The sequence below is a fragment of the Thunnus albacares genome, chromosome 5 (genome assembly GCF_914725855.1).
Source record: "Thunnus albacares chromosome 5, fThuAlb1.1, whole genome shotgun sequence".
NCBI classification, from domain to species: Eukaryota; Metazoa; Chordata; class Actinopteri; order Scombriformes; family Scombridae; genus Thunnus; species Thunnus albacares.
This window is the reverse complement of record NC_058110.1, coordinates 18193681-18211592: the sequence shown is the minus strand read 5'-3', so window position 1 is coordinate 18211592 and position 17912 is coordinate 18193681. Positions and strand designations below refer to the sequence as shown.

The following is a 17912-nucleotide window of genomic DNA, read 5'->3' as shown; positions in this document are numbered from 1 at the left end:
AGACAGACAGACAGACAGACAGACAGACAGACAGACAGACAGACAGACAGACAGACAGACAGACAGACAGACAGACAGATAGATAGATAGATAGATAGATAGATAGATAGATAGATAGATAGATAGATAGATAGATAGATAGATAGATAGATAGATAGATAGATAGATAGATAGATAGACAGATAGATAGATAGATAGATAGATAGATAAGATGAGACTAATACTAGTAATTGTATTATTAGTAAATATAACAATACACATCCCATATTATTACAACTTTGTCATAACAGTATACCAATATATTGTGCTTATTTTAACTTTAATAAAATCAGATTCTTCAAAATGATTTACCAATGCCATGCTTAACTTTATGTCTTTTTTTAAAGTTATTTATGAAGAACTAAGATATTAAGACCAGAGTGAATAATTTTTATAGTGACTAGCAGAATTAAGGCTCTGTAGAACATATTTTAGGCTATACAAAAGTCGAATTTTTTTTTTTTAATTATGTGCAAAATCGCCATTTAAATGTACCCTTGCATTGAGAATTCTAAGAATTGGCACATAAAATGGGTCTAGATAGATCAATAGACAGACTGATAGATAAATAAAAATAAATAAATAGAGTCCTGTTTATGTGGCAATGTCATAAATTGCCACTAAGGGGCGCTTTCCACAAGCTGAGTAAAGTTGGTCCTGCATGTTCTGAGAAATCAGCCACACAGTTTGTCACCGGCTGCACCTACATTATCAGAGTTTGTGCCACAAACACATTTACACATATTGGAGTAAGATGAAGAATATTGAAAACTGATATCACTGTCAAACATAAGTGTGGTTGTCACAATGAGAAAATAATCACACATTGCAAAGATAATCAAAGACAAGGCTACATTTTTTTATTGACAGAAATTTTAACCTAAATGTCTGTACAGTTGTCACTGGTCCAGTGGTGTATCTACAGTTTCCTTTGGCACATGGGCTTTAAAATTGGCACTTGCACGATGTTTGGCATGTCTCGGTGTTTACCATCAGCTCGCAGCGCTGCTTGTCAGAGAACAAGCAGTCACGGTGAGCCACGCCTATTGTCCATGTGCTTCATCCTCCAATCTCACCATCCCTGCGCACCACACGCTCCGTATTTTGCATAAAATGTGTATCAGTAGGACAGCGCTCACCCCGGCACATGCAGAGCGCACATGTAGCGTGGCTTTACTGAACACATACCACGGTCGAATAAGCGCATCAAACTCCCTTCAGCTCCAGATCCCCGCCAATGAAAATGCTCAAAAGCGTGAAGGAGAGAGAGGGAGAGAAAGGACTCCGCGAGATACAAAGAGTGAGCCAAATCCCACACAAACAGACACAACACAAGTTGGAGGGAGCGGAAAGGCGGTCACATTTCCTACTCACCTGCAAACGTGATTGATGTGGGTGTTTGTATCAGTGGGTGTGTGTGTCATGCCTGGACACTGTGTTCACGGATATGCTGACTCTACCTTCATGGAATTCATGAGAACCGTTTAATCCTCGCTCGTGCAACATCACACGCGGTCGAGCCGAGGCGCAGTATCCAGAGCGCAGAAGACATCCAGTTATCTTAGAGAAGACCGGCCTGTCTAACTTACCTCAGTCAGAACACAACTGAGCACAGTGAGAGACACTACTCTTCCCGCAATTTTGACTGGGTGAAAAACTTTACGCGCACTTGGACACATTTCCACACTACTTCCAATTTTTGGCTCCATGGAGCAGGTGTTTTACTCAAAGCAATTTCTTGACTTTTTCACCTATTTTCAAAAGACTTTTGCTCCAGTTTAGAGTTTTTCTACAGACGTCTGTCTTCAAGTTTTAACATCAACAACAACAACAACAACAACAAGAGAAATGGACAACAGTCCTGGAGGTAAGATTAACTTTAACATTATGTTAGTGACATTTGCAGCAATGCTGATTATGACATAAGAGTCAGAATCTGGATCTTTCATTTCAACGTTTTCATTCATATCGTTGCCAACAATCCAAGGTCTACACCAATTTAAGTCTGTCTGACTTTTATTTCTTATTTCATGATTTAAGCGTAAATGTAACAAAGTTTTTATTAATGTAACGCAAAGCAGAATTTCTTCTTTTTTTCGGTTAAATTGTGTTAACCACTTCCCAAAGCTCAAGATTTACTTCCCTAATATGTGCATGATTAGCAATTATTTGTGCAATCTGATGCGTGAGTTCTTAACATGCACCAATAAGTGCAAGAAATGTCATTTTTTACATGCAAGTGTTTGACTGAGCTGATTTATTTTAGGTTTACCACGTATTAGGCTTATGCATGTGTCCGCTTTTTTGGCATTTATCAAATCAGCCCGTTTCTAAGTTCAATAAAATACTGTACTAAAATGTTATGCAAACTTGTGAAAAAAAAGTTGCTGCTCTGCGTTCAAATGTCAAAACGCAGCGCCTGGACTGCAGCTCTCCTGTCAGCCAAACACGCCATATGGTTGTAGTGAGGCTGGCCACTTCCTGTTTCTCTCCATGAAAACAAACTCACGTGGAGCTACAGTACACTGGCTGTCACTGTTATCACAATCTGTCAGCACCAGTGCTTTAACTGTGCACTAGGGCTCTCTCATCTCACGGGGGGATAAAAACAAAACACTCTGGAGTAAAGGTCGTGTTTGTTTCTGTTATCAAGGCTATCTCTGCAGCATAAAAGTTGATAACCGCAGGACTTCCATCCCTTAAGTGGCATTAGGAAGCGCTTTCTCGAGGTCAGCCAAGGTACACATGTTTTCTGCTTCCTAATCGTCGGTGAATCACTCACAACAGTGACGGTCACGTTCCAGCACAGGTGATGGGCGCACCCTGTGCTCCATCAACATGTTACTCTAATCTGAAGGCAACACTCAACCCACTCGCAGGGTTATTGCTTTCTGTTTATATTGATAAACGGGCCAATGTTTTTGTTTGCAAGGCAGTAAAATGAGTAATCATATATAGATGTAGTATTAGTCAGCTGATACAGATCGAGACAGCATACTGGACTTCCTTGTTGGTGTTGTATTGTTATTTGATATTTGGAGGCTGTTTGGTGTGTGTGTGTGTGTGTGTGTGTGTGTAGGGGAGGAAGGATTGGGGACGTGCAGAGTGGGGAGTTGAGTATATGTTTTTATCTGTCATTGAATTGCTTTTAAATTATGTCATTTATTTAAATCACACTGTATCTTTTAACTTGCCAGAAGGCTTTTTAAATTAAATCTCCTCATCCTCCATGTAAATGTAAGGGACCACCTTGAACTGGGTTCACAGATCTTTAATGTTTCAATAAGGTTATTGGAATGCACATGACTCATGAGTTTCAGTGTAGTGATATAAACAAAGCTCATAAACACCATCATAACCTGCAGTGGAGGGCGGAATGGCTCATAAAGTCCTGCAGATAAAATGAAAGAGTGTGTGTGTGTGTCTGCATGTGTGTGTAGGGGTCAATGAGGTTGACACAGAGCCCCCATTTCACCTGCACAGCACATTGGGTTGTGTGGTGCGGTGTGGGTTGCATGTGACATTCATCCATTGAGAGGTTCATGTAATGATTACTTATTAGCATATCTAATATGCCATATAAAACCAGCCCAGATAGATCACATGCTGATGCCTCATATAAACATAAAGTGAGGGAGCTCAGGGTCAATTGCTGTTCAATTGCTTACATTGTTCCAAATTTTAGAAAAACTATTACAGAAGAACAACATTGGCAATAAAACTGAATGTCTTCATTATGTGCAAATTAAGATGCATTATGGGATATGTATTTGCACTATATTCAAATTGTACTTTGTTACAACCTTGACCTCAAGTGAGGGGTCAACTGTACTTTGGTGTGGGGTCAGTTGTAACAAATATTCAGTCTATCTGGTACATTAGCCATTACTATTTTCTCTCCAACATTAATGTGCTTAGTAACACTAAACCTATGTTGTATCAAAAACAGACATGTGCCTGAACAACTGACTTACCCCACAGTCAACTGCATGACTTCATGCACTGCATGTCCTCAATAATCCTTCCTCTGACACTCCCCTTGTGGAGGTTTTCTGCCTTAATCTTGGCATGTTGATAATAGACAGACCCCAAACTCAGGCCTATTCCTCACCATCAGCTGAAGACTATCATCACTTTGACTAAGAGTCAAAGTGATGATGGGGTGGGGGTCTGCATAAAATCAGCCATAATAAAACATATGCTAGCTAATAGGATACCACATTGGTTTGTGGGCTGGTAAAAAGGTGATACAATCCATATCTATTTCATATGACAAGTGATTCCATGTCAAAAACTCAAACAGCATTAACACATAAGTGGGCGATGACCAAGAACCCCAAAATCCAGATATATGTGTTCACAAACATACCAGTGTGACTTTTTCTTGGCGTGCAAACAGTTCTAATATATTTTCAAATAGGCCTATTAGGACGTCTAAAGGGGAAAAATGTATAGTCAATTAAACATGCACTCTTTGAATCTGAAAAAAAAAAGTTATATTATATTGCATAGGAATTTTAACATCATAAATGTGGGTCTGACTCACAGCCTACTAGTGTTTGTGAACTAGACGCGCTGCAGCTGGTGGTGCACAGTAAGACCACCTCGCCGGATAACATGCTGCTCTATTTAATTTGGCTCTTTAATTATAAGCCCCTGGCGGACTGTAGAAGCTCTGGCTCCCGGCTGTAGCGCAGCTTCGTGTCTTCCCAGTGAAAGCTCCGTCAAAAGCCTCCTCACGTGGCTTCCCTCGCAGAGCCGCGTGCGACGCGTGAGATACCCGGACCCTCCTCCCGCCTCCCGCCGCTTCCACAGCTCTCACGGACGCCTCTATGTTGATGCCGCCTGCGGTGATGGTGAGGGAGAGCTTGGTCAGTGGGTCAGCGATTCCATGCATTCACTTTCCTCTCCCCCTCTCTCTCTTCCTCTCGTCACGTTTTCCCGCCTCATGCGCCTTTTCGCTTGTACTGAAAGCAATTTTTTTTTGTTTGGTCGTTTGAATCACAGACCTCACAGTGTGGTAGAGGCTGAGTCAACATTAAGATTCAAGATTTAGTTAATCATCATTTTCCTCCAGCCCACAGCAGTGCAACAAGGAAGGATGAAGATGTATATCTAAAAAAAAAAAATCTCTTAAAAACGATAAAATCATAGCTATAAACCCCGAGATAAAAAAAAACAAAAAAAAGAACGAACAGTTATTAGCACAGTGCATTAAAATGCATTTAGAGAGACAACTGACATCAAACTGACACATGCACTTTACATGACTCGAGTCGATTTTGACTCTGCAACATCTGCCAACAACTCATCGGTTCAGGGCACACATCCGCTTAGGGTGTGTTTCAGCCGGAACGTGACTCTGCTTTTAAACACAACTCCTCTCCTCTCATCCGCCGCGCCCTCCAAATGATGCTGAAACAGATAGCGGATTAAAAACATTGAGAGGGTTGTTACCCTCCTGCTGATAAAATCGCATAACCCTCAAACGGATGTTTTTCAATCCAGGTCTTGACACAGCGCGTGCCACATGATACCAGTTTTGGCTGCAACAGCTAGAAAAAAAAAAAACCAAAAAAAAAAAAAAAAAAAAACAGGAAACTGACTATAGCTTTCAAATCATATTCTGGTGTTTATAAATCACAGCTATCCACCGTGATAATCTAATCGAGTTCCTCTTGATAATTGCGTGAGCCAGAGCCAGTGTGTGTGTGTGTGTTGCAGCATCAGTTTGGAGAGATGCTAGAGGCTCACATTCTATCAAGTTCCTGTGATATTGACCTACTTACACAAGCCTGAGTTAATGAAGTCTGCTGCAAACTCACAAGTGGTGCTCACAGTTTGCCCCTGTTCAGTAGCACACAATAACTCTTTTACTGGCCATTGCCTATTATAGTCTGCATAATTTTCTGATATATCATAATAAACACTTTGCTGCTCACAGGAAGTCAGTATGCCATGTTTCTGAACTTTACACCACAAAAGCAAACAAACAATGTTCACCTTAGCTGTATGCTGTCTCTCCGTGCCCTGCGTTATAAGGTGAACCAGTGAAAGTGAGAGATAAAAGAGAAAAGAGAGTAGAGGAGCTTTTGTGCTTGTGAAAGTGCTCACTGCTCACGTTTCTCTGCCTGACTCCAGTCCCAGGCAGATTAGTGTTTGCACGGGTAGGCTAAGCTTAAAATGGGCATTGAGGACTGATTGACTCCTCAATTAATGCTGTCTACAGTGACCTAAATTGTAACTGTGCTTGTGTGCACATGGACAGTGTGCGTGGCGATCCAGTAAGCCTGCGTGGGAAATCCCATTGAATATGCAAAGAAACTCAGAGAAAAACCTGTGGAGATTGGTAGCTGCAATAATGTTGTTGTTAACCATGCAGCAGGTACACTATTATATCTTGATGGTCAGTGTTTGCATAAAGTTTAGTGTACGGATGGTATCAAGTAGCCTAATATCAGGGCAGGTATTGCCTACATTTATATCTAGAACTATAGTTATTTCACTGACAAGAAATTTGAATGTTCTTATAAGGGAAAGAGAAGAATATCATATAATTTGAAATAGATGAATACATATGAAACTTAACAGTTCAATTTAGAAGTTGACAGGCTGCTGATAAGAATGGAAGCAGTGATGTTGAACTTGTGACTGCAAATAGCACTTTGAAGCATGTGTGGATATTGGACTTCCTGCTGTTTTTTCATTAACAGTATAAAAAACGCAATATCATGTTTTATTAGTGAACTGTTGACACTAATGCCTACTTTGACCACACGTGGCAATATAAATGTGTTATGGTCACAATATAATATATAAACAAATGGAAGATGAATCATCTGTATCTTGTACAAAACAACACTGAGAGTCTGTTTATATTTAATCTTTCTACTATGACACTGTTTACATGCAGGTGATAGTTTTGGTATCCGCCTATCACTACTCGGAAGTGGACTGTAAAACAGATTGCTGATTGACAGTGTTAACAGCACGGTGGCTCTAGGGGTCATTCATAAACACTTACTGTACATGTGAGTCTTCAGGTGGACATGCAATGTGTTTGGGTGGAGTAGGGGGTTGGGCCAAACGACTGTCTGCATGGAAGCTTAGGAAGAGTTGAGGCTCAGGCCTGCGTCTGATGGGTTTGTCTGTGGCTCTGGCATGAGTCAACAAATCCACCAACACGTGCTGGTTGAGGGATTATCAAAACATTTGAGCTAAACAAATACCTTGTGCAGCAGAGGGCAACACACAGCAACACAGGCATAGACCTACTGGACCTGCATCCATGCATGCATGATTTCCATATATAAGACTGGACTGGTTCAACCACTGTACCATGTCATGAATTTTGGATGTTGGAAATCATTAATGTCTTGAAGACTCTCATGCAATTGCATGAGCCAGCAAATCATGAATGCAGTTTTAAATTGATTTGCCCAGATTTATAGAGTATTCTCGCTAGTTTGCATATAATTTTGTCATTCTCAATGTATCTGTTGGACTCTACTGTACATCGAGTTGTTAATATATTACTACAGCAGTCCAATCCATACAGTTGAATAGGCTTTTCCTTTGCAAAAACGTGACTCACATCCACCGACTGTTGGTGGCGCATGAACTGCAGTGACTGGAGACTTGGTGCCACCTCACGCCCGGGGAGCTTCCCAGTCAGCGTATGTTTATAAACACAGATCTCACTGACTTCAGAATGTTGTATATTTCAACACGAGACTGCGGATTTGTTTCGGGCAGTAACCGTGTCAGGAGTCCATGCATGTGAGGCGGCGGTCAGGTGTCGTGCTGTTAGCTGGCGCTGGGCACGGTGCCAGGGGAGCGAGGCTATTATTGGAGCGGAGGAGGCAGCAGACCCCGCAGACACGTGAGGCCGTGTCTCAGCTCATCCACAACGCATGACTAGAAGTGCGAGAGAGGGAGAGAGTGAAAGAGGGAGAGAGGAGGAGGAGGAGGAGGAGGAGGGGGGGGGGGGGGGGGGGTGCGAGGGAAGCGAAACTTTAGAGGAAACCACAGCTGAACGACTAACAAACATTCCACATATTTGCACGGCACCTATATAAATTCTGCAATAGCATGACGCAGGAATTGTTAGAAAAAAGTAGCGCTTCGGTAGTAGCTACTTCCAGCGGAAGCCTGCCTGCTCTGTTGCCGCGCTACCAGCTGTATTTTTAGCGCCCACTTTATCCGCTTGAGCGCACCATTGCGCCTGTTACACTCAGGATGAGGCAACGACGCTGCAAATTCTCAGAGCTGTTCTCTGATGCCCAGAGGTTGTGCAACATTACATCACAACCAATGTTGTAGAATAGCTGAACGGTTTCTAAGGAAATACAGATGACCAACTGCAATGTATACTGTTTATAATTCATTTAATTCAACAACTATTTACAGTGTGATATAGCCTGCAAAATTATGCCACTTCTTATCAATGTCTGAATGAAATTCTGTGCTTTAATTAGGAACTTCTGAGTCACCTGACCCCACCCTCTCAGCTCTAATGTCAACTGGTGTGCTCCACCCTTTTCCTCTTGTCTGCAGGAAGCGGAGGAGTCATCCTGTACGCAGGCTCCTCTGGCAGTGGCAGCCCCAGCCCCGGTAGCCCCGGCAGCCCCTCTAGCGGGTACCAGACACAGTCACCTTCTTCACACTCCCAGCCCTCATCTCCAGAGGAGGTTACCTTCACAGAGATTGGGGTGCTGAAACACAGGGCAGCAGGGTGCACTAACCAATCCTCAAAACTGGTGTTCCAGTTCCCAGAGGTCTACAGTGGGCCCTCAGCAGCAGCCGCTCAGGTCACTCAGCATACCTATACACACCCCATCGCTGCAAAGAGGCCATGCGGGTTCACAGGAACTTTCACCAGTGAGTTTTTCCTCGTGTTCCATATCACCAATATCTAAAGATTTATAGCTTCATCCAAGTTTTTGTGGCTCATCTGACTGTCTGTTTACCCTTCCTCAGAGACAGGTGGAATGGTCCTGCTCTGCAAAGTCTGTGGAGACATCGCATCTGGATTCCACTATGGAGTGCATGCATGCGAAGGTTGCAAGGTAAGCGCCTGATCAGATAAATCATGTGGAATCAAAGTGATTCTTGTTCACTTTTTGTGCACTAGTTTCATGTGATGATTTTTTGTTTGTTTGTTTCAGGGGTTTTTCCGCCGCAGCATCCAGCAGAACATCAACTACAAGATGTGTGTGAAGAACGAGAACTGTCTGATCATGCGTATGAACCGCAACCGGTGCCAGCACTGCCGCTTCAAGAAATGTCTCTCTGTTGGCATGTCAAGAGATGGTGAGACATCCTGACACAATTTTTAATGGGAGGGACTCTCATGCAGTTCTGCCAGAATGCCACAGTGCTCTGATTAGCCAAAGCAGCAGGGAAATGGGCAGCCCGGAACGAGGCACAGTGCTGATATGTAGGTCTGTGTGAAAAATGTAATGCGGAAAATCTTTTGAGGTCATCGTGCCAGTAGCTCAGTCACTCGCTCTATCAACAGACCTGCACCTGCCTTGCCCTTCTACTGTGTCACCGCACTGCCAAAGATTACCATCTGGCCTTGTATCACTCACTTAAGTTTCTAAGTGTCTTTCTCCTGCCCTTTGCAGTATGCTCCTACAGTACTATTGCCTGAATGCTCTTGTTCAGCACAGCACCCCCCCCCCCCCCCCCCCCCCCCCCCCCCCCCTCCATGTACCCACCATGTTCCCTTAGCTCTCTTACATCTCCCCCTCAGACAATGATTTATGAGAAGAGGAGCCTTGAAGTCCCCGAAGCTATCTATCATCTGGAAAACTGCAGCAAACACAAGAATTATTTTAGGAAATTGGAACAGGGTCAACTTGATTACCTTGTATATGCCCATAGAACATCTTACAGCAATTAATGAGGGATAGGGCAACAATTAAGCAAGGGATGCAGAAAACAGCCAGTCTCTGTGATAGGATTTATCAGGCGTGACGCTAACATCACCTAGTTTCAGCTCTGATAGCTGAACACTGATTGATCACCCATCATCAAAGATTAAGAAAACAGCTGGGCTGACCTAGAAAAACAATACCTAGCGTATTCATACATCATGACCTACTTGGTGTAGTTTGCCTGCCTTCTTCCTCTCAGTATGGTTTCTGCTTATCTCCACCCTCCAGTACCCTGCATTGCTTAATCTAGTAAAGAGGTTAGTGTTATTTCTGCATGTGCTTGACACTTCTGGTGCACAGAGAAAATGGGGTGGCAAAATGCGACTCAGTAAGAGAACAAACAGTCAGGTCGACCCTCTTGAAGGTTTTCGAACGCGTCAAGGACCACAACCTAGAAACCCCTTTTTGCTCTGTTTCAACCATTACGAAAACAGGAAAACCGCATGCAACTGCCTGCAGCCCACAATAAATAGTACACCCTGATTTCACACCAGGCAGCTGTGTGACTTTGGCGCTGCAATATAGGCAAATATTTGAGTCCGTTGGCATGATGGCATTCTTTTCTTCCTCTATCCAGAGCATCATTTTTAGCTCATTAGTCCACATTTGCCTCTTTTTAACCATGATGAAAGGGATTCATCTCATGCCGCTTTATTGGATCTATCCTCATCAAGGGATCCTGCAGGAAATGAACTAATTATATTTGGTAAATATAGCAATATCTACTGTGCATATTTCTAAGCCAAGTAAATAATCTCACTTGACCCGACACAGTGTCCTTATGTTTTCATGTAAATTGCTTATATTTATCTTCTGAGAATAAGGCTGCATTGCTTTGTTGATATTATTGCTGTTATGAGAATCTTCTGCACCACTTTTTTACAGAAGTCTTTGAAGATGTACTTTTTTTGACTTTCTTACTCCACCCTGCACACACACAAACACACGCACACAGTCATACCTCCCACACACACAGACACTCACTCTTACTTTCCATGTATCAACGTCTCTCACGTCAGTTCTCATCATGTTCTCACTACTGTCTCCTCGACTAATTTGTTCGCTTCAAGCCCACCTCTCTCATCCTTCTCCCTCTCAACTATCTCAGTGCCAGTGACATCACGCTCACGTTGCCCCACTGCCCTACTTACAAATGGAGGGAGGGAGAGGGAGAGGATGAAGACAGGGGTGGATAGAGGAGAGGATGAGGCAGATGGTAGCAGGGGGTCTATAAATAGCCTCTCCAGCTGATGGTTACTGTGAGAAGGGGGATGGGGATACGGGTGAGGAGAGGAAAGTTTTAATATCACAACGTGCACGATCCTCCTTGAAATCTCTTAGCACTTCAGGAGTTTCATACTTTTGATGTGTGTGTGTGTGTGTAAGACAGTGAGATGGGTAACCTTTGAAGAATGCTTTGCTTTTATTTAGACAGCCTTTATAAGTTACTTTAGCAGTTCTGTGTTTCCAACATGGCATTACTGTGTAGGTAGGATGCACCTGCCTCTTGTTCTAAGAGAAATGAATTTCTCTTAGTTGCCATTATAATATTTCAGAGGGCATTTATCCAAGAAAGGAAGCTTCTGTGGATTCATTAAGAAACAACAACTGTGCAAAAATGTGTCCAGTATGAATGTTCACATTATCACAATGACTGGAAACTGATCTGTTTTCACTGCTTGTGTTTTCTGTAGCTGTGCGTTTTGGCCGCATCCCTAAAAGAGAGAAGCAGCGACTTCTGGATGAGATGCAGAGTTACATGAACAGCCTTAATGAGTCGGCTGCCATGGACATGGACTCATCTTCAGTGAGGGACACTCCCTCCAGCCCAGAAGATGGCAACTCAAAAGAGGCCATCGGGGCCATCTCTAGAGCCTACCGTGACATCTTCACCAGCAACAACAACAACAGCAGCAGCAGCCAGGACAGAGCAGCAGAGACGGCTCACATCGCCGCCACAAACAACAACACATCTCACTTTTCTCAGGATGCCAGTTTTCACCAGGTCTCATCTCACCCCAACTCCGCTCAGAGTTATCAGTCTTGCCCTGTTGCCCCTGCCTCACGTTGCCCAGTTGCCCCTAACGACAACCAGCCAACATTCCACAATGTGGAGAACAATCACATCACATACTTAGTGTCAACAAATCAGAATCATGATCAGTCTAATGTCACAACACCTCAAAGAGGCAGCTCCATCAATCATAACAGTTTTCGCAATGCAGGAAGTGCCACAAATCAGCCCTCCTGCCCATGGAAGTTAGCTCCAGGAGCTAAAGTGCTGGTAAGTGCAAGAAGCTCACTAAATTAGATTAGGACTCTTGTCATATATATTGTCTAACCAACAACTAATGATTCTTTTTTATGTCATTTGTCTTTCAGGCCTGCCCTCTCAATGCGTGCCCTGTATCAGGAGCAGAGCACTCGAGTCAGGAGATATGGGAATCTTTCTCTCAGTGTTTCACTCCTGCTGTCAAGGAGGTGGTAGAGTTTGCCAAGGGCATCCCTGGATTTCAAGAGCTTAGCCAGCAAGACCAGGTCATGCTGCTCAAATCAGGCACCTTTCAGGTAATGACATACATTTCAAATGATTTATATTATATATATATATTGATTTATATTTATTATAATATGTGACTTTTGATGAGTCTGAATGTTTTACTGGTGTAAATATTTATCTCAAACTTATCTCTGTTCCCCTGTTTTTTGTTTCTTGTGTGTTTAGGTTCTGATGGTGAGATTCTGCACCTTGTTTAATGCACAGGAGCGTACAGTGACCTTCCTGAATGGCCAAACTTACCCTCTGTCCACCCTGCGGGCTTTGGGCATGGGTTCCCTGCTGGATGCAATGTTTGAGTTCAGTGAGAAGTTGGGCTCCCTGGGGCTAGAACCAGATGAAATGGCCCTCTTCATGGCTGTGGTGCTGGTCTCTGCAGGTAAGAGGACGGCACTGTTTACTTCATGAATGGGAATACAGTGAGAAAAGCTGCAGAGCAGACATTCTGTTAATGAACCATTAATGTAGTCTGATACTCACACTGGCATCCTCTGTGCTCCTCAGATCGCTCTGGTATCTCGGACATGCGGGCTGTGGAGCAGCTCCAAGAGGGTCTGATCCGTGCCCTACGATCACTGATCACTCGTCGTCGCCCAGACGACACCGCCCTCTTCCCCAAACTCCTCTTGCGACTGCCAGATCTTCGCACCCTCAACAATCTGCACTCCGACAAACTATTGGCCTTTCGCATCGACCCTTGAGCAGGCCACTTGTTCACAGAGCACACAGACACAGTTTTACTGTTTTACACAAACACATACACCACACCACACCACACCACACACACACACACACACACACACACACACACACACACACACACACACACACACACACACAGGTATTATCTTCCAAGGGCGGGACTTCCCTGAAAATTGAGGAACAAGGATTTGTGCAATCTGAGAGTTTTATAAACGGATTAACGAGGGTAGTAGCGAACGTATTTTTGATTCACTATTGATCTTCATGCAATGTTTTATAAACAAATTATTATAAAATTATAAAAATCATTATAAACATATAAACATACATATACAAACTCGTGTGCACACATAAACCGCAACACCTCTTGAGAGACATTGTTCCAGTTAAAAGAATAAATCATTGTGTAAAGTTACTATTACCCTTTTGGATAAATCATTTGTGCACTTGCTCATTATATCCATTGTACTTAATAATAAAAGCCAGTTCACTTCTGTTTATTCCTTAAGTCATAAAGTATCAACAGGCCATCACTAAGCAGCAGCTGAAAGATGGATATCGTGGATCCAAACAGTTATTACTTAGGGACCATTAGTGATGATTGACTATGTGTCAGTTTGTGTTTATGAGAAAGGGAACCTGTATATAATACATAGCAAAACCTGAAATATTAAGGTAATTGTGTATCACTGTTTCACAATCATACCATCTGCATTAGTACTGGAATGAGACCACTATTTTAATGTGTCACCTGTACACAATAGGATGCATTCTGTCTCTTACTATTTTTGACTAATCCTTCAGAAACATTTGGCACAACTTGGGTTTAAATATGCCAACTTCATAAGTCAAAGGCATTTTATATGATTTCACAAAAACATTGTGTCTGCGTCACTATATCGTATCACATCTGGAGTGATGGAGACGCTCCATGCATGTTGGGTTTTGTAGTTCCTTTGTTCATTTTTGTTGCTGTAAATATTATGTTACCCCAATGTCTATGTATTAATGACTGAAATTATATGATGGATCGGACAGATGAGTTCGGTGTAGAGAAGAATGTACTGCTGACCTTCCTGTACTAGGTGGGGGTTTGGCCATGCCAAGGGGGCTTTGCACAGGAGAATATATAGTAGGGATTCTCAGACAGATTAGACACACTTCCAGCTATCAGATGATGTAACCAACCAGCATAATCCCTGAAATCACCAGCGCTCACTCCACATGCACCCTTCCTCTGCCCCCAATGTTTGTCATACAAACACAAGAGATATTTTTGGGTGAGAGATCTTATTTGATTGGTCCTCTCACTGTTTGTTTGTTTGATTATGGCTGATTGAGCACATCTTGTACATTTTGTAAATCTTTCTTCCTAAATAGAAATGATATAATGACATAAAGTTCGAATTATGTATTATTCTGATTGTGTCTCTTTCTTTTGTGTCCTTTATGACAAAATGAGAAAATTGTGCTGAGTAGTTAGGCCTATATGGAGTTCAGAAATTAGTGTACATTAGCACATCTGAATGAGGTTAGATGTACACTACGTTATCTGACAGTTTGCTATAAGGATGTGCATGTTAGAGTTACTTAGAAGGGTCATTGCCTTCATATAGAGCTGCAATGATTAATCCATTAGTTGCCAACTATTAGAGTTAAAAAGTATTTTAAGGAACTACTTACTTCAAATAATGAACCATTCATAAATAAATAAAGTCCTACCTTAGGACTGGACTGTCTCTCCACCAAAATTGCAACTTTCTCCTAACCCTGGAAATCAAAAAACAAAGTAAGGGTGCCACCTTGTGGTGAAATGATAGATCCCGGAAGTGGATGGTCTGTTGTTAGCTTTGCTAGCATAGAGGCACATAGCTTCCACTATCACCTAGTTATGTTTCATGTTATCACCTGTTATGTCGTGTAACTAATATGGAACCGCTGTTAAACGGCTCGGTAAGTCATATTATGATGCATTATAGTGTAAAACCAAATGGTGGGATAGTGGCGAAAGTTAGGGTAGAGTGATTTATCTTAGTGTCAGGTTAGCTTGTAGGCTAGCGTTTTCTAAACAGGAGCATATAGATACATATCTGCGCTGGAAATTATGTGTTTCAGTAAACTAAACCAAACTGTAACTACTCAAGCTTCAATTCATTGATGCAGTGAAACTTATACTTACGTACTTAGCCAATTATGTGTTTATTGAGCGCCCTAAATCCTAAAAGTGGGGCTAATTAGTCTGGTTAGCTATAACGTTACGAATTCAAAAAGCAAACGTTATATAACTAAATATTAAGAAGTTGTGGTGACGTAAACGTCTTTTCTGTCCATATACGGTACTATTTGTTCACTTTGTCTCTACACAGGTGCTGAGAAATAGAAAGAAAGGAGCTGAAAACGTCTCAAGACCTCAAGTTTGACCTCACGTGGGTGCAGTTTATCACACCATGTTGGTAACAGCATATTTTGCCATCACTGTCCTGCTTGCTCTGTGTGTTGGCCTCGAGCTCACAGCACGCCGCCTCACCCCACCTCAGCCGACTCCTACTGCTGTAGCCAACCCAGCCTTCCGTCGCTTCCAGAGTATATTTCTCCGGGCATACCTTTTGGCTTTGTGGGCAGACTGGCTCCAGGGTCCTTACCTCTACAAACTCTACCGCCACTACAGCTTCCTGGAATCTCAAATAGCCATCTTATATGTCTGTGGCCTGGCCTCCTGTGTTCTGTTTGCTCCTTTTTCAGGCTGGCTCCCTCAAGTTTTGGGCCGCAGACAGACATGTCTTCTCTTCTGCCTGTCCTACGCTGCTTGTTGTCTCACCAAGCTGTCCAGAGACTACTTTGTGTTGATTGTGGGCCGTGTACTGGGGGGTTTGTCCACATCCCTGCTGTCCACCACATTTGAAGCCTGGTATGTGCACCGTCATGTAGATGTCCACGATTTTCCCAAGGAGTGGATCCCCAGTACCTTCACCAAAGCTGCGACCTGGAACCATGCGCTCGCTGTGGGAGCAGGGCTGGTGGCTAACATGCTGGCCGAGTGGCTCCACCTGGGGCCAGTGGCTCCCTTTCTCCTGGCTGTCCCCTGCTTAGTTTGCTGTGCCTGGGTGGTGCTAACAGATTGGGGCAAGGAAGAGGCTGAAGGAGGTCCTGAAGGGGACAAACAGACAAGGCTCCTTGGCGCTCCAAATGGAGGTGTGACACGTTTGTCTGCAAAAGCCCGGTTCTCACGCAGCTGCCATGAAGGGCTGCGCTGCCTGCTGTCAGACAGGAGAGTCATGCTCTTGGGCGGAGTGCAGGCTCTGTTTGAAAGTGTCCTCTACATTTTTGTGTTCCTGTGGACCCCAGTACTGGATCCTCATGGGCCTCCTTTGGGGATAGTGTTCTCTTGTCTCATGGCTGCCAGTATGGCTGGTTCCTTGCTGTACCGCCTAGCCACCTCCACACGCTACCGTCTACAGCCTGGCCACGTGCTCTGCTTGGCTGTTCTGATGGCTTTCTTCTCTTTCTTCATGCTAACCTTCTCCACTGCCCCGGGCCAACCTAGACCTCATGAATCCTTTCTGGCCTTCCTGCTGCTGGAGCTGGCCTGTGGCCTTTACTTCCCTGCCGTCAGTTTTCTCCAGGGCAGGGTGATCCCAGAGGAGAAACGGGCAGGTGTGCTGGCCTGGTTCCGGCTGCCTCTGCACCTGCTAGCCTGCCTAGGGCTGCTGGCGCTCCACGGGGAGGTATCAGGGACAGGTGGAGGGGAAGGTGGCAGCGGTACCAGACATATGTTCGGAGGTTGTGCAGTCATGATGCTGGCAGCTTTGATGGCTGTCGTCAGTCTGTTCACCCTGGGCAGGAATGACACAGACCTGAGACTGGAGGGAGCCAGAGGGGAGGGGGAGATGTTCTGAAGAGACGGACCACAAATCAATTTATTGTTTGACTGGTTTCATTAATCTATATTTTGCCAAATGTATCAGTGAAGGAAATCAAAGTCCAAATGGATGTTTTGGTAGATTAAAATTAAAATGAATTTCAATTTTTATATGCTCATCTTGTTACATTGTTAATTTTCTGGGAGATAGTTAATCTAAATATTAATCCTGTCTGTCTGTGTTACTATATTTTGGGAATATGGCCATATCTACCTTCATTTGTCAACTAAATTGCTGGGAACTTTGCTAGCTATGATCATTCCATTAACTCTTCAAGATAATACGCTATTGCCTCAATGTGTCCACCCACAGGGAGATGGGATGATGTTGATGTGTTTGACAGAATATAATGAATTTCACCTGTCAGTATCCCCACATGGATCGGTAATGCTGAAGTTTCATCATATGTTTAAAATCAGATATGAACAGATGTACGTTTACAGAAAGCTGCATTAATATCCAAAGAAATAAGGTCACGACTAGCATGTAGACCGGTATCTGAATGTCAGTTCTTTCAGTACTACTTGTATGTTGTTGTTTTTTCAGCATCTGTGTATTTTTATTGAAAAAAGCAATATACAGTAGGCCAGTTTTACACTGAATGCTTTTGAGGTCTACAGAATATTTTCTCTGTATTGTTTGAACATTTCTCTAGCCTTTCATGTTCTTAAATAAAAGTGCACATTGAACAGAATTAATACTTAATTGTTTTATATTACCAGAATTTCTATTTTGTGGCATATAGATGTTTTT

General features: G+C 43.1%; 3 protein-coding genes and 1 long non-coding RNA gene across 9 annotated transcripts in view; 2 read left to right on the top strand and 2 right to left on the bottom strand.

The window, feature by feature from the left end:
* rarga (retinoic acid receptor gamma a) overlaps nucleotides 1-12867 on the bottom strand; it is a 56554-nt gene extending 43687 nt beyond the window's left edge. For 4 of the 5 annotated variants that reach the window (XM_044352826.1, XM_044352823.1, XM_044352824.1 and 1 more), the window contains exon 1: nucleotides 12781-12867. The gene's annotated coding sequence lies outside the window, so the exon portion shown is untranslated. The remainder of the gene's footprint in view (nucleotides 1-12780) is intronic. The other variant, XM_044352827.1, reaches the window with a different exon arrangement.
* Nucleotides 970-14662, top strand: nr1d4a (nuclear receptor subfamily 1, group D, member 4a). 2 transcript variants are annotated; one of them, XM_044352821.1, is made up of 8 exons: nucleotides 970-1906; nucleotides 8596-8919; nucleotides 9019-9107; nucleotides 9207-9351; nucleotides 11675-12264; nucleotides 12363-12548; nucleotides 12706-12916; nucleotides 13042-14662. In XM_044352821.1, exons 1-8 carry the CDS (start codon nucleotides 1888-1890, stop codon nucleotides 13236-13238), a joined length of 1761 nt encoding a protein of 586 aa, XP_044208756.1. In that variant the 5' UTR covers nucleotides 970-1887; the 3' UTR covers nucleotides 13239-14662. The 2 variants fall into 2 exon arrangements, with proteins under 2 accessions (XP_044208756.1, XP_044208757.1); XM_044352822.1 differs by lacking the exon at nucleotides 970-1906 and adding an exon at nucleotides 8067-8327.
* Nucleotides 13191-15599, bottom strand: LOC122983087. Its single transcript, XR_006403586.1, has 3 exons — nucleotides 15423-15599; nucleotides 14962-15009; nucleotides 13191-13277 (listed from the first exon to the last, which is right to left on the bottom strand). It is a non-coding gene; the product is annotated as an uncharacterized LOC122983087 (long non-coding RNA).
* Nucleotides 15059-17853, top strand: mfsd5 (major facilitator superfamily domain containing 5). Its single transcript, XM_044352830.1, has 2 exons — nucleotides 15059-15192; nucleotides 15606-17853. Exon 2 carries the CDS (start codon nucleotides 15687-15689, stop codon nucleotides 17133-17135), a length of 1449 nt encoding a protein of 482 aa, XP_044208765.1. The 5' UTR covers nucleotides 15059-15192; nucleotides 15606-15686; the 3' UTR covers nucleotides 17136-17853.
* Nucleotides 17854-17912: the final 59 nt, after the last annotated feature.